We start from the raw sequence: 16681 nt of genomic DNA, 5'->3' as shown, positions 1-16681 counted from the left end.
TGCAATCTATATTAGTCACCTACGTGACAACTTCATTAGTTCTCCATTCTATTGATCAATTCTGTGCCTAATTGTCAAAATGAGCAAATTGAGATCTTAGGATGTTCCTTGGGGGTGGTGCTAGGCATGGGAGGGGCTTGTATATTAAAAAAAAAACATGATTGCGCTGCTCCCATTGGGGCAGGGCTCTGCAGGGGAGGGGCTTTCAGCTCATATAAGGATTGGATAGCGTATGTTAGTGTGTCCCCGACCAGGGTGACTCCAGCTGTTGCAGAACTACAACTCCCAGCATGCCCGGACAGCCTTCGGCTGTCCGGGCATGCTGGGAGTTGTAGTTTTGCAACAGCTGGAGGCACCCTGGTTGGGAAAACAATGACCTAGGTGATTTATATTACTAAATTTTTCCTAATCGGGGCCATAATTAGCATGAAACAGCATAAGATCTTCAAGGAACGCTCCATAAGAAATCCACTGATCCTTGACTACAGGACATCGACATGAATTACAGATGTGGTATCAAAACTAAGATTTAAAAAAAAAAAAAAAGGCATTGGAGGAGTTTGTTGTGTTGGTCACTCATCGTCTCTGGAGGAGGTGGAGCTATTTTGCCGGCATCACCCGATGTCCCGTCGCCTAAACCCACAGGGGGGGGGGGGGGGGGGTCGCGGGTGGCTCTTTGTTAATGGCAATGTTCGGTTATATCCACCACCACCGCCTTCTTCCAGCTGAAGAAGAAGTATCCAGTTCCAGCGCCTGCCGCCACCGCGATGCACAGGTAGGCGTTGTAGCTCATGAATATTAACATGAGGAAGTAGCTGACCACCACCTGAATGACGTGAAGAAAAGTCTGGAACAGGTGGGGGAGGCTGATCATCTGCTGTCTGCGGTAGAGGTGAAGAAAAGAAACCATTAGCAAATCAAATGTGGCTCCATAATAAGAAACTTAACCCCTTAAGGACCCCGTTTTTTCCCCACTTTCGTTTTTTCCACTTTTCATAATTCTTAAAATTTTGCACCTAAAAATCCATATGGCAGCTTCTTTTTTGCGCCACCAATTCTACTTTGTAATGACGTCAGTCATTTTACCCAAAAATCTGGGTAACGGGTAAATGAAAAAAATAAATAAATCAATGTGCGACAAAATGCAATTTTGTACATTTTGGGGGCTTCCGTTTCTACGCAGAACATTTTTCGGTAAAAGATAAATAAATAAATAAATGACCTCATTATTCTCTAGGTTCATACGGTTAAAATGATCCCCTACTTATATAGGTTGGATTTTGTCGTACGTCTGGAAAAAATCATAACTACATTTATACGTTTTAAATTGTCATCTTCTGACCCCTATAACTTTTTAATTTGTTCCGCGTATGGGCCGGTATGAGGGCTCATTTTTTGCGCCGTGATCTGAAGTTTTTAGCGGTACCATTTTTGTATTGATCGGACTTTTTGATCGCTTTTTATTCATTTTTTCAAGATATAAAAAGTGACCAAAAATACGCTATTTTGGACTTTGGAATTTTTGCGTGTACGCCATTGAGCGTGCGGTTTGATTAATGATATTTTTATAATTCAGACATTTCTGCACGCGGCGATACCATATATGTTTAGTTTTTATTTACAGTTTTGGTTTGTTTTTTTTAAATGGGAAAAGGGAAGGGTTTAAAGGAAAACTGTCAGATATTTTCTCCCGCACTATCCACAGGTATTGGTGGATAGTGCGGGAGACGCTGATTAAAACGAGCCCTACCTTGGTCTGATCCGCGCCGCCCTTTGCCTGCAATTGTAGCTTTAATCTCTGTGTATATCCTGCGGGCGAACGGTGGCGCGGATCAGACCAAGGTAGGGCTCGTTTTAATCAGCGTCTCCCGCACTATCCACCAATACCTGTGGATAGTGCGGGAGAAAATATCTGACAGTTTTCCTTTAAATAATCTTAACTTATTTTTTTTTGCAATGTTATAGCTCCCATACCTCAGAGATAGCAGTATACAGATAGAGCTGGAGGGGAGGTGTATAACTACTATATATCCTGATCCCATAGAGATAGCAGCAGTATACAGATACAGCTGGAGGGGAGGTGTATAACTACTATATATCCTGATCCCATAGAGATAGCAGCAGCAGTATACAGATAGAGCTGGAGGGGAGGTGTATAAATGCTATATATCCTGATCCCATAGAGATAGCAGCAGTATACAGACAGAGCTGGAGGGGAGGTGTATAACTACTATATATCCTGATCCCCATAGAGATAGCAGCAGTATACAGATAGAGCTGAAGGGGAGGTGAATAACTACTATATATCCTGATCCCATAGAGATAGCCGCAGCAGTATACAGATAGAGCTGGAGGGGAGGTGTATAACTACTATATATATCCTGATCCCATAGAGATAGCAGCAGTATACAGATAGAGCTGGAGGGGAGAGGTATAACTACTATATATATCCTGATCCCATAGAGATAGCAGCAGTATACAGATAGAGCTGAGAGGGGTCTGTGAGCTAGCAGGATTGATCTGAACCCTGGAGTGCTTATAGTAAGCTGCTTCTATTGTTTTCTGGGGGGGGTCCCCATAAAGGCCTTAGTCTTACCCTACAGTCTTGTGAGTCTCCATTAAGGTGGTGCCGTTGGGTCCGGGTACTGGCATGGAGTTATACCGGATACTGACTTGTGACTTCCTGAGCAGGGATTCTCGTGCAATCTTCAGCCCCTCGTACAACATGGCGAGCAGAAACACGGCCACGAAGGCCCCCGCCATCTCTACAGCGCGTGGGGGGGAAAGAAACGGGGATCAGCGCGTGATATGGACCTGAACACAACAAAAAACTATGGACGATCCCCTGAATGACCCACCTTAGTGCCAGTCAGGATGAACATGGCCGTGTCATGTGACCCCCGCATTCTAACCTGCACTGATACACTGTAACAGACTTTAGGGCCGAGTAGACATTTGTACTGTTGCTGTGCCAAGAACGTATGTGATATGTGATTATTGTATAAGATTGGAAAAAAAATACAGCAAAGAAAAATATTCTGTACATTTGTCCCCAGACAAAAAAATAATCGGTCTATAAACTGTATAAAATACCTGGGAGCTGGAAATCTTCCATATACACATATACATACATATACATATATACACAAAAATATTAATAATAATAGATGTGGTAATAAAATATATATATATATAAAATTATTTATAATAATAATATATATATATAAAATTATTTATAATAATAATAAATATGGTAATTATTAAATGTGGTAATTATTTATATATAATAATAATTAGAGATGAGCGAACTTACAGTAAATGCGATTCGTCACGAACTTCTCGGCTCGGCAGTTGATGACTTTTCCTGCATAAATTAGTTCAGCTTTCAGGTGCTCCGGTGGGCTGGAAAAGGTGGATACAGTCCTAGGAAAGAGTCTCCTAGGAATGTATCCACCTTTTCCAGCCCACGGGAGCACCGGAAAGCTGAACTAATTTATGCAGGAAAAGTCATCAACTGCCGAGCCGAGAAGTTCGTGACGAATCGAATTTACTGTAAGTTCGCTCATTCCTAATATATATTTTTGATCAAAAAGTACAAGCCCACTCGCCACGTCAAGGCCACCTATTTAGAGTGGGTCCCTAACGTCCCTAGCATAAAATGGTGCAGCACCGAGCGGCGACCACCACCGCCGCCCACAGGGAGAACAACCCACCGGCAGAGCGGCCCCAATGCCACTCAAACCAGTCTATGGGTCGCACCCCCCCGCAGACACGGCGCCACGGCAGCAACGGACACCGCACAGCACCACACCAGTGTGAACAAGGTGTAATCGCTCACCTACCATGCTCTCCCAGTCAGACTGGGAGGCTGCCAAACCTATATAAGTAGTAGTTAGCTACACAAGGGCCATTTCTTTCCTAGCAGCCTCTCAGTCTGACTGGGAGAGCATGGTAAGTGAGCTATTACACCTTGTTCACACTGGTGTGGTGCTGTGCGGTGTCCGTTGCTGCCGTGGCGCCGTGTCTGTGGGGAGGTCCGACCCATAGACTGGTTTGAGTGGCATTGGGACCGCTCTGCCAGTGGGTCGTTCCCCCTGTGGGCACCTGTGTCGCGGCGGTGGTGGTCGCTGCCCAATGGTACGCCATTTTATGCTAGGGACGTTAGGGACCCACTCTAAATAGGTGGCCTTGACGTGGCGAGTGGGCTTGTACCTTTTGATCAAAAATGTATAATAACAACCTGTTCGTTTTGGAATTTATGCTGAGAAGCGATTAGATCAAAATCCAATTTGTGGATGTGCGGCCATGTCTGTTTTCTCTACTTGAATTCACATCATAAGTAAAGATGATCTCTGCCCCTGTGCAACTCTTTGGGAGGGAAACAGGAACTTTTCTTCAGGTCATCACCCCCTGTTACCCAACAAGGACTGACATCACGACCCCCCCGCAGCCTGCACTCACCGTTCAGAGCAAAATGTTCCGAACACTGGGGCTGAGGAGTACCCCTTTAACATTTGTGGGCGCCTGCATACAATTTTGCATCAAAGCGCAATGTTATGTAGTTAACAGTCAGAATTTCTGTCCCGATTTCTGTATTTACCTGTGGTGACACGTCACGATCCCCGCAGCCCGCACCCAGCGTTCAGAACAAAAATTTTCCCAAAGCTGGGGCAGTGGAGTACCCCTTTAAGTGCAGGATGGCGTTAACACAATATTCATAAACCTGTCATTTCTGTCCCAGCGATACCGATCACCCCTTTTAACCCACCACATTGTGTGATTTCTTCTTTAATTTGTTTGCGCCAAAATGCCATCACACCCCCCCTGTGCCATTTCTTTCCCCCTTTATCCCTCCTGTGTATTATTATTATTATTATTTCTCCAACTTTTTTATGTATACAGTTCCAATGCAGACCTATGTGTGTCTATGGCTACAGGCAAAGCATGTGAAGTCTGATCTTCAGTCATGTGACAGGCTCTATATTCCCAACCAAGGTGCCTCCAGTCGTTGCAAAACTACAACTCCCAGCATGCCCGGACAGCCATCGGCTGTCCGGGCATGCTGTGAGTTGTAGTTTTGCAACAGCTGGAGGCACCCTGGTTAGGAAAGGCTGGCGTAGCCCTCTACTACAGTGTATGACTCTTATTATGATGTAGGAATGGGACACATACTGACCTCCCGGCGAGTTGATCACCAGCCCCGAAAACAGAAGCTCCACGTTCTCATAGCCGAAATAAAACACCATATGCTGTTTAGGAAAATACAGGGGGGAGACGTCAATGGTTATCGCCTTGTGAACCGCTTCCCTATCTGTATGCTAACCAGGAGAGCCCACCAGTAAGCAGAACCTACCTCACCTTTTTATTTTTTATTATTATTTTTTTTTTAATCACCCAGCTTTCCAAGGCTCCTGAAAGGCTCGTTTGACATCCCACTCGCCTTGAATTGCTGCATAACCTAACAGATATGTCAAAAATTAAGTGTATACCCTTATCCAGTGGACCTCCAGGTATTGCAAAACTACAACTCCCAGCATGCCCAGACAACGGCATGGAGACCACTGCCCTGATCTTTCCTCCCTAGGATGTAAGTAGTTCACTCCATTCCATTTCACACTCACCATCATATGCATGTTACCGCCGCCGCCTCCATCTCCGCCATGTTGGTGCCCGGTCGTAGTCGGGTGGTGGTGACCAGTGTGCGGGTCAGACGTGGTCATGGTATGGTGGTCGTGGGACATTTCGGAAACCTTCAGAAACAGCTATTCACCCGTAAATCCTATAAAAGTGGAAAAAAACAACAACACTCACGTAAGGAACACTTATGAAACAATAAATGTATTATTAATTATTAATAATGAAAGAAAAATGATCATAAATAATGATAATTATAATAATAAATAAAAATACATAATGATAAATAATGATGAAAATAATGATATCATTATTAATAATAAATATATTATTATTAATAATGATAACAACAATGATAATAAAAATAATAAACAATGGCTGATCGGGCAGGAGACTCAGGAGAAATCTCCAGGACACCACGTCCAATCCACCATATTTTACCCTATAACAGCTGAGAACAACCCCCCAGGAGCCCTTGTATGGCGTGTTAATTCTAAACAACCCCCCAGGAGCCCTTATATGGAGTGATAATTCTAAACAACCCCCCAGGAGCCCTTATATGGAGTGTTAATTCTAAACAACCCCCCAGGAGCCCTTATATGGAGTGATAATTCTAAACAACCCCCCAGGAGCCCTTATATGGAGTGATAATTCTAAACAACCCCCCCAGGAGCCCTTATATGGAGTGATAATTCTAAACAACTCCCCCAGGAGCCCTTATATGGAGTGATAATTCTAAACAACTCCCCCAGGAGCCCTTATATGGAGTGTTAATTCTAAACAACCCCCCAGGAGCCCTTATATGGAGTGATAATTCTAAACAACCCCCCAGGAGCCCTTATATGGAGTGATAATTCTAAACAACCCCCCCAGGAGCCCTTATATGGAGTGATAATTCTAAACAACTCCCCCAGGAGCCCTTATATGGAGTGATAATTCTAAACAACCCCCCAGGAGCCCTTATATGGAGTGATAATTCTAAACAACCCCCCAGGAGCCCTTATATGGAGTGATAATTCTAAACAGCCCGATCCATGGGTTTTCCTTCATTTTCACCTTGCTGGCCCATATATGAGTAAGTGCAGACTCCACCTGGACGTCATCCATGGACGACCAGAACAAACTAATTCAGCCGTATCAGAGGATCTGTCCAGGACCAGACACCGGCCCCAGAGGACGTCCCGATTTCTGTGTTTTACTGGCACAGACTCCATATTAGATCTTTGAGGATGATAAGATGTCTGAAGAGCAGAGACGACTTGTCTGCCTATGAGGGCGCTATATCATCTGTAAGGCGGAGTCACTGTGTACATCAAGCAGGTCACACTCAAAGGCTAACATGGGCCAAAAAAAACAAGGTTTAAGTTTATGTGGGCCGCCTAAAAAATAATAAAAAAAAATACCCTCCCTGCACAACACCCCATGTCCCCTTTGCACAAGACCCCATGCCCCCCCCCCCCTGCACAAGACCATGCCACCCTGCACAAGACTGTGCAGTATAGTTCCCCCACCTTAGATTGGCAGTATGTTCCCCCACCTTAGGCTGGCAGTATAGTTCCCCCACCTTAGGCGGGCAGTATAGTTCCCCCACCTTAGGCGGGCAGTATAGTTCCCCCACCTTAGGTGGGCAGTATAGTTCCCCCACCTTAGGCTGGCAGTATAGTTCCCCCACATTAGGTTGGCAGTATAGTTCCCCCACCTTAGGCTGGCAGTATAGTTCCCCCACCTTAGGCTGGCAGTATAGTTCCCCCACCTTAGGCTGGCAGTATAGTTCCCCCACCTTAGGCTGGCAGTATAGTTCCCCCACATTAGGCGGGCAGTATAGTTCCCCCACATTAGGTTGGCAGTATAGTTCCCCCACATTAGGCGGGCAGTATAGTTCCCCCACATTAGGTGGGCAGTATAGTTCCCCCACATTAGGTGGGCAGTATAGTTCCCCCACATTAGGTGGGCAGTATAGTTCCCCCACAGACATACAGTCTTCAGCCATATAGAGTGTATGGCTGGAGGCTGTATGCCTGTGTACTGCCCCACTTCAGTGTTACGATCACCAATCCTCCGGTCCGGGGTCACGATCTACTGCTATGGCCGATGGGCCATAGCAGTAGGTCCCGGGACTGGAGAGGAGCGGTGATCGGAACTCTGAAGATGACGCGCCGCTGGTGACTTACCATGCGCACGTCCTCCTCACTGCTCCGCTCTTCTAAGGGCGCACGCACGGGACGTCAGTGATGTCCCTGCCTGCGCTACCTCCCGGCGGCCCCTGCGTTTTTAAAATTAACGCGGGGCCGCAGAGAGGTAACTGGGGCATCCTTGTGTCCTGAAAAGATTTTTCGCTACACAGGGATGCCAGGCCGCATGTTTGACACCCATGGTGTACATTATATTATTGATTTTGAGTTATATCCTGTATTATACTCCAGAGCTGTACTCACTATTCTGCTGGTGAGATCACTGTGTACATACATTACATTACTTATCCTGTACTGATCCTGAGTTATATCCTGTATTATACCCCAGAGCTGTACTCACTATTCTGCTGGTGAGGTCACTGTGTACATACATTACATTACTTATCCTGTACTGATCCTGAGTTATATCCTGTATTATACTCCAGAGCTGCACTCACTATTCTGCTGGTGAGGTCACTGTGTACATACATTACATTACTTATCCTGTACTGATCCTGAGTTATATCCTGTATTATACTCCAGAGCTGCACTCACTATTCTGCTGGTGGGGTCACTGTGTAGTACTGTGGGGCACCAGTATTGTACACGTCCCCATCCTCAGGCTGTGTATACACTGAGGACCATTTCTGGGTCTTCTCTATAACCTGATTATATGTTGGATGCAGAGAAGGTCGCTCGGTGCCCGGGGCCTGTTCTGCTGTGGATCAGGACATCTTACACGTCAGGACTGTCACAGGTTAATCAGATTACAATGGACCAAACACACTTTGTATCAAATTAAAAATAAATTTTGCCCAAAGTGTAGCTGACAATTTTTTCTTTTTAATCATTAAATTATTTCATAATATCACAATAAACTTAAATCAAGTCTGGAGCTTCACATCCGCCTGAAGATAAATCCACACAAAGGATCATCTATTTATCCACAACAATGTCTCAGATATCACAATAATGTTTGTGTCTGTTATGGGGGTCACAGCGGAGTCTGAAGAAACCCCCCGTGTCAGGCACATCCTAATGTATACAGCAGAATAATGGCAAGTTCTCCCTGTGCGGACCCCCCATGATAAAGTATATATACCCTTCATTCACAGAATCCGGTCCCCGACTGCTCTCCAGGATGTCATACGACGTCCATACAAGAAGGAAGACATTACAGGGCAGCGCCAGAGGAGGTTCTACATGTTTCCCAGCAAGCAATAGGTCTGTCATATATACTCCAGAGCTGTACTCACTATTCTGCTGGTGGGGTCATTGTGTACATACATTACATTACTTATCCTGTACTGATCCTGAGTTATATCCTGTATTATACCCCAGAGCTGTACTCACTATTCTGCTGGTGAGGTCACTGTGTACATACATTACATTACTTATCCTGTACTGATCCTGAGTTATATCCTGTATTATACTCCAGAGCTGTACTCACTATTCTGCTGGTGAGGTCACTGTGTACATACATTACATTACTTATCCTGTACTGATCCTGAGTTATAACCTGTATTATACTACAGAGCTGTACTCACTATTCTGCTGGTGAGGTCACTGTGTACATACATTACATTACTTATCCTGTACTGATCCTGAGTTATATCCTGTATTATACTCCAGAGCTGTACTCACTATTCTGCTGGTGAGGTTACTGTGTACATACATTACATTACTTATCCTGTACTGATCCTGAGTTATATCCTGTATTATACTCCAGAGCTGTACTCGCTATTCTGCCGGTGAGGTCACTGTGTACATACATTACATTACTTATCCTGTACTGATCCTGAGTTATATCCTGTATTATACTCCAGAGCTGTACTCACTATTCTGCTGGTGAGGTCACTGTGTACATACATTACTTATCCTGTACTGATCCTGAGTTATATCCTGTATTATACTCCACAGCTGTACTCACTATTCTGCTGGTGAGGTCACTGTGTACATACATTACATTACTTATCCTGTACTGATCCTGAGTTATATCCTGTATTATACTCCAGAGCTGTACTCACTATTCTGCTGGTGAGGTCACTGTATACATTACATTACTTATCCTGTACTGATCCTGAGTTATATCCTGTATTATACTCCAGAGCTGTACTCACTATTCTGCTGGTGAGGTCACTGTGTACATACATTACATTACTTATCCTGTACTGATCCTGAGTTATATCCTGTATTATACTCCAGAGCTGTACTCACTATTCTGCTGGTGAGGTCACTGTGTACATACATTACATTACTTATCCTGTACTGATCCTGAGTTATATCCTGTATTATACTCCAGAGCTGTACTCACTATTCTGCTGGTGAGATCACTGTGTACATACATTACATTACTTATCCTGTACTGATCCTGAGTTATATCCTGTATTATACTCCAGAGCTGTACTCACTATTCTGCTGGTGAGGTCACTGTGTACATACATTACATTACTTATCCTGTACTGATCCTGAGTTATATCCTGTATTATACTCCAGAGCTGTACTCGCTATTCTGCTGGTGAGGTCACTGTGTACATACATTACATTACTTATCCTGTACTGATCCTGAGTTATATCCTGTATTATACTCCAGAGCTGTACTCACTATTCTGCTGGTGGGGTCACTGTGTACATACATTACATTACTTATCTTGTACTGATCCTGAGTTATATCCTGTATTATACTCCAGAGCTACCTTATATGTCAGTGTTTCCCAACCAGTGTGCCTCCAGCTGATGCAAAACGACAACACCCAGCATGTCCGGACAGCCAACGGCTGTCCGGGCATGCTGGGTGTTGTAGTTTTGCAATTTCACCGACCATCATAGGCCTCAAATACAAGAACTAAAGCAGAGACTATTAGAGATGTTGCCCATGGCAACCACATTTTAGCTGAGTGATCTGACTGGTTGCTATGGACAACATCTCTTCCTAGTTCTTGTATATGAGGCCTGTGATGGTCGGTGGGTTGTAAAGTATTTTACCAAAACTTCTGGCACCACCATGGCCATACTGAGAGGAAAGAGGTTAGCGACCGTAGTCATGGCAATGGCGGCTGGTATCACTGACCTTACTGGTTCTACCGGGTGTTACCGCCTGGACGCCAGCAGAATTACATAACCCGGCATTAATGGAAAACAGAGGACAATATTGAGCAAGACTGGAAACGAGAGCCGGACGCTTAAAATAGACGCCGAGGATTCGTCACCGGGAGCTCATAGGTGGCAAAACATATCGGCCATGTTCACACCTGCGGAATTTCCATGCAGAATTCCGCCACGGAAGTTCCGAGTTTCATCTCTGCAGAAAGTATGAACCTGTTCCTTCTTTCCGAGGGCTTCGCACGGAATGCATTGCCGTCTATGAGAATTTCCGTGTGGACATTCCGAAGTGTGAACATAGCCTCTACATACAAGGACTACAATCCCCAGCAGATGTCATATAGTTCTGTATCATTGGTAGAGGAGACTGTCACCTACAGGTGGACCCGACCTATCCATCACAGTCCACTGATCAATGGGTGCAATACTTCATATCCTCTGTGGTGGCGCTACAGACATGTTTCCCTATAGATTGCAGCTGATCAATGGGGGGTCCCAGAAGGAGAGAAATTTATATTAGGCAAAACCCAGGTGCTTTATTAAAACTAAGAATTTTGTGGTGCAGATGAGGGGACACTAATGACTGTGACACAGGGGAGCGATGAGGGAACACTAATGACTGTGACACAGGGGGAGATGAGGGGACACTAATGACTGTGACACAGGGGGAGATGAGGGGACACTAATGACTGTGACACAGGGAGATAAGGGGACACTAATGACTGTGACACAGGGAGATGAGGGGACACTAATGACTGACACAGGGGAGATGAGGGGACACTAATGACTGTGACACAGGGAGATGAGGGGACACTAATGACTGACACAGGGGAGATGAGGGGACACTAATGACTGTGACACAGGGGGAGATGAGGGGACACTAATGACTGACACAGGGAGAGATGAGGGGACACTAATGACTGTGACACAGGGAGAGATGAGGGGACACTAATGACTGTGACACAGGGAGATGAGGGGCACTAATGACTGTGACACAGGGAGATGAGGGGCACTAATGACTGACACAGGGGGAGATGAGGGGACACTAATGACTAACACAGGGAGATGAGGGGCACTAATGACTGTGACACAGGGGAGAGATGAGGGGCACTAATGACTGTGACACAGGGGAGAGATGAGGGACACTAATGACTGACAGGGAGATGAGGGGCACTAATGACTGTGACACAGGGGGAGATGAGGGGACACTAATGACTAACACAGGGAGATGAGGGGCACTAATGACTAACACAGGGAGAGATGAGGGGACACTAATGACTGTGACACAGGGGGAGATGAGGGGACACTAATGACTGTGACACAGGGAGATAAGGGGACACTAATGACTGTGACACAGGGAGATGAGGGGACACTAATGACTGACACAGGGGAGATGAGGGGACACTAATGACTGTGACACAGGGAGATGAGGGGACACTAATGACTGACACAGGGGAGATGAGGGGACACTAATGACTGTGACACAGGGGGAGATGAGGGGACACTAATGACTGACACAGGGAGAGATGAGGGGACACTAATGACTGTGACACAGGGAGAGATGAGGGGACACTAATGACTGTGACACAGGGAGATGAGGGGCACTAATGACTGTGACACAGGGGGAGATGAGGGGACACTAATGACTAACACAGGGAGATGAGGGGCACTAATGACTGTGACACAGGGGAGAGATGAGGGACACTAATGACTGACAGGGAGATGAGGGGCACTAATGACTAACACAGGGAGAGATGAGGGGACACTAATGACTGTGACACAGGGAGATGAGGGGCACTAATGACTAACACAGGGAGAGATGAGGGGACACTAATGACTGTGACACAGGGAGATGAGGGGCACTAATGACTAACACAGGGAGAGATGAGGGGACACTAATGACTGACACAGGGAGAGATGAGGGACACTAATGACTGACAGGGAGATGAGGGGACACTAATGACTGTGACACAGGGGGAGATGAGGGGACACTAATGACTGACACAGGGAGAGATGAGGGACACTAATGACTGACAGGGAGATGAGGGGCACTAATGACTAACACAGGGAGAGATGAGGGGACACTAATGACTGACACAGGGGAGAGATGAGGGGACACTAATGAATGTGACACAGGGGAGAGATGAGGGGACAGTAATACATGTGACACAGGGGAGAGATGAGGGGACACTAATGACTGTGACACAGGGGAGAGATGAGAGGACACTAATGAATGTGACACAGGGGAGAGATGAGGGGCACTAATGAATGTGACACACGGGAGAGATGAGGGGACACTAATGACTGTGACACAGGAGAGAGATGAGAGGACACTAATGAATGTGACACAGGAGAGATGAGAGGACACGCATTATAGAGATGTCCTACAGCAGTGTTTCCCAACCAGGGTGCCTCCAGCTGTCTGGGCATTCTGGAAGTTGTAGTTTTGCAACAGCTGGAGGCTCTCTAAATTGAAAACATTGCCCTAAAGCCTCCTCATTACACATAATGACAAGATGCTGAGATAATAGAGCTGTTTGCAGGGTGGAGCTTCCATTGCTCTTCCTATAGCTCCCAGTAAGTTAAAGGGGTACTCCGGTGGAAAACATACATTTTTTTTTTTTAATCAACCAGAAAGTTAAACAGATTTGTAAATGATTTCTAAAAAAAAAAAAAATCTTTATCCTTCCAGTACATATTAGCAGCTGTATGCTACAGAGGAAATTCTTTTCTTTTTGAATTTCTTTTTTGTCTTGTCCACAGTGCTCTCTGCTGACACCTGATGCCCGTATCAGGGACAAAAAAGAAATAAAAAAAGAAAATTTCTTCAGTAGCATACAGCTGCTAAAAAATACTGGAAGGATAAAGATTTTTTAATAGAAGTAATTTACAAATCTGTTTATCTTTCTGGCACCAGTTGATTTATATAAATAAATAAATAAATAAATAAATAAATAAATAAATGTTTTCCACCGGTGTACCCCTTTAAGGGGAGAGTAGTATATAGGTGTTCTCCGCGGTCAGATCTCAATCTATAAGTATTAGACCCCCCCCTCCCCCTCCCAGCACTCAAAACTAGATCACTGCCCCTTGAAATAAAAACAATATCTAAGTATTCCTATAACAATCCATGCTCACCTGCCGAGAGGAGCGGATCTGATGAATCCCCAGGGTGACAGGTCTATAGGAAGAAGGGCTTAGATACCGAGATACTCCTCCCCATCATTTACATGAGCATCACCCGTCACCGGCCCTGCGGCCCCCGGCACATCCCATGTACAATATCTCTAACAGGCGGAACATGACACTGAGTTAACTCCATAAATGCTTCTTATATATTAAAATGACTGAAGATAAAAGAAAAAAGGAAAAACTATAATACATAATATATACACACAGAGACAGACACCAAGAGACAGAGACAGACAGACAGAGACAGACAGACAGACAGACAGAGACACAGAGACAGACAGACAGAGAGACACCGAGACAGACAGACACCGAGACACACACACCGAGACACCCACCGAGACACAGAGACAGACAGACAGACACAGAGACAGACAGACAGACACCGAGACACAGAGACAGACAGACAGACACCGAGACACAGAGACAGACAGACAGACACCGAGACACAGAGACAGACAGACAGACACCGAGACACAGAGACAGACAGACAGACACCGAGACACAGAGACAGACAGACAGACACCGAGACACAGAGACAGACAGACAGACACCGAGACACAGAGACAGACAGACACCGAGACACAGAGACAGACAGACAGACAGACACCGAGACAGACAGACAGACACCGAGACAGACAGACAGACACCGAGACACAGAGACAGACACCGAGACACAGAGACAGACAGACAGACAGACACCGAGACAGACAGACAGACACCGAGACAGACAGACAGACACCGAGACAGACAGACAGACACCCAGAGACAGACAGACAGACACCCAGAGACAGACAGACAGACACCCAGAGACAGACAGACAGACACCCAGAGACAGACAGACAGACACCCAGAGACAGACAGACAGACACCCAGACAGACACCCAGAGACAGACAGACAGACACCCAGAGACAGACAGACAGACACCCAGAGACAGACAGACAGACACCCAGAGACAGACAGACAGACACCCAGAGACAGACAGACAGACACCCAGAGACAGACACCCAGAGACAGACACCCAGAGACAGACACCCAGAGACAGACACCCAGAGACAGACACCCAGAGACAGACACCGAGACACAGACACAGAGACACAGACACAGAGACACAGAGACAGACACCGAGACAGAGACAGACAGACACAGAGACAGACACAGAGACACACACACAGAGACACACACAGAGACAGACACCAAGACACAGAGACACACACAGAGACAGACACAGAGACACAGAGACACACACAGAGACAGACACAGAGACACACACACAGAGACACACACAAAGAGACACAGAGACAGACAGACAGAGAGACACACACAGAGACAGACACAGAGACACACACAGAGACACACACAGAGACACACACAGAGTCACACACAGAGACACACAGAGACACACACAGAGACACACACAGAGACACACACAGAGACAGACACAGAGACAGACACAGAGACAGACACAGAGACAGACACAGAGACAGACACAGAGACAGACACAGAGACAGACACCGAGACAGACACCGAGACAGACACCGAGACAGACACCGAGACAGACACCGAGACAGACACCGAGACACAGACACCGAGACACAGACAGACAGACACAGAGACAGACAGACAGAGTAAAATTCCAAAAAATAATATATTCCCAGCATTGCTTCTTGGCATTTTTTATTTTTCTTTTACATTTTTTTATTTTAATTTATTTCAACTGAAAAACAACGCCAGAAGAAAAGCCAAAACCAAACCCCCCTTGCCACTTTTTCGTCCTCCAAGAGAAGTCTATGGCTACGTTTAGACGGCAGAATTTCCACAATTCCACACAAATTCCTGCAGAATTTGCATGGAATTTGGGCTGAATTTCTTTGTTTTCAGAATATGGAATTTCGGATGAAATTCAAGCCCCACTGACTTCAATGGGATTCTGCCGCGGAATTCTGCAAAATATAATACTGGTCTTCCAGTCACACAGCTGAAATGCAGATTTCCGCTAAAATAGGACGGCGGAAATTCCACTGAAGTGAACGTACAGTAAATTTCGACGGAATTTCCAGCAGAATTCTGCACGGAAATTCTGCCGTCTGAACAAAGCCCACGGGAGAAAAAGACGCCAAGATTCCCTAAAAAATAAAAAAATAAAAATTACAAAGGATTATATATGAAAAAAATAAGCTTTTTTTGGGGTGTTTTTTTTTCACTCTTCTGCATTTCTATTATGATATATTAGATCTCATTTGGATCTATACAAATTTTACAATTTTTAAAGGCTCCACATTCATGATTAAATGGCGCAGTGTGTGCGTCTATCCATTCATTCGTAATGTATCTGCATGTGGCCCCTTTAAAAATCCAATTTCACCTCGCTCTTCTCTTCCTTGATACGTGACGGGCTCGAGCTCCTGCACACGACAATCCGCCCGGACGTTCCCAAAAGGTACACACTACACAGTAAGTGTAGGCAAACAGCGCAAAACTTTTGGCAGAACACGGAGATTCCGCGAGTCAGAAACACGACCGATGTAAAAAAAAAAAAAAAAAAGGTTATTTCCTGCATCAGGAGCCACCGGGAAACATCTGT

At 45.4% G+C, this 16681-nt stretch overlaps 1 protein-coding gene across 3 annotated transcripts in view; it reads right to left on the bottom strand.

Moving 5' to 3' along the window:
- Positions 1 to 328: 328 nt before the first annotated feature.
- The window catches only part of SLC31A1 (solute carrier family 31 member 1), a 36203-nt gene continuing 19850 nt past the window's right edge, over positions 329 to 16681 (bottom strand). The window contains exons 1-5 of one of the 3 annotated variants that reach the window (XM_056538905.1): positions 14046 to 14143; positions 5622 to 5779; positions 5177 to 5249; positions 2597 to 2765; positions 329 to 881 (exon numbers count right to left, since the gene is read on the bottom strand). In XM_056538905.1, the coding sequence (XP_056394880.1) occupies positions 680 to 881; positions 2597 to 2765; positions 5177 to 5249; positions 5622 to 5741 (564 nt within the window). In that variant the 5' untranslated portion in view covers positions 5742 to 5779; positions 14046 to 14143 and the 3' untranslated portion in view covers positions 329 to 679. Of the gene's footprint in view, positions 882 to 2596; positions 2766 to 5176; positions 5250 to 5621; positions 5780 to 6690; positions 6798 to 14045; positions 14144 to 16681 lie in introns of those variants that run through there. The other 2 variants (XM_056538906.1, XM_056538904.1) reach the window with 2 other exon arrangements.

Source organism: Hyla sarda, chromosome 9 (assembly GCF_029499605.1).
Source record: "Hyla sarda isolate aHylSar1 chromosome 9, aHylSar1.hap1, whole genome shotgun sequence".
In the NCBI taxonomy this organism is placed as follows: domain Eukaryota; kingdom Metazoa; phylum Chordata; class Amphibia; order Anura; family Hylidae; genus Hyla; species Hyla sarda.
Note: the sequence above shows the minus strand (reverse complement) of the source record. Positions and strands in the feature narration are given on the sequence as shown.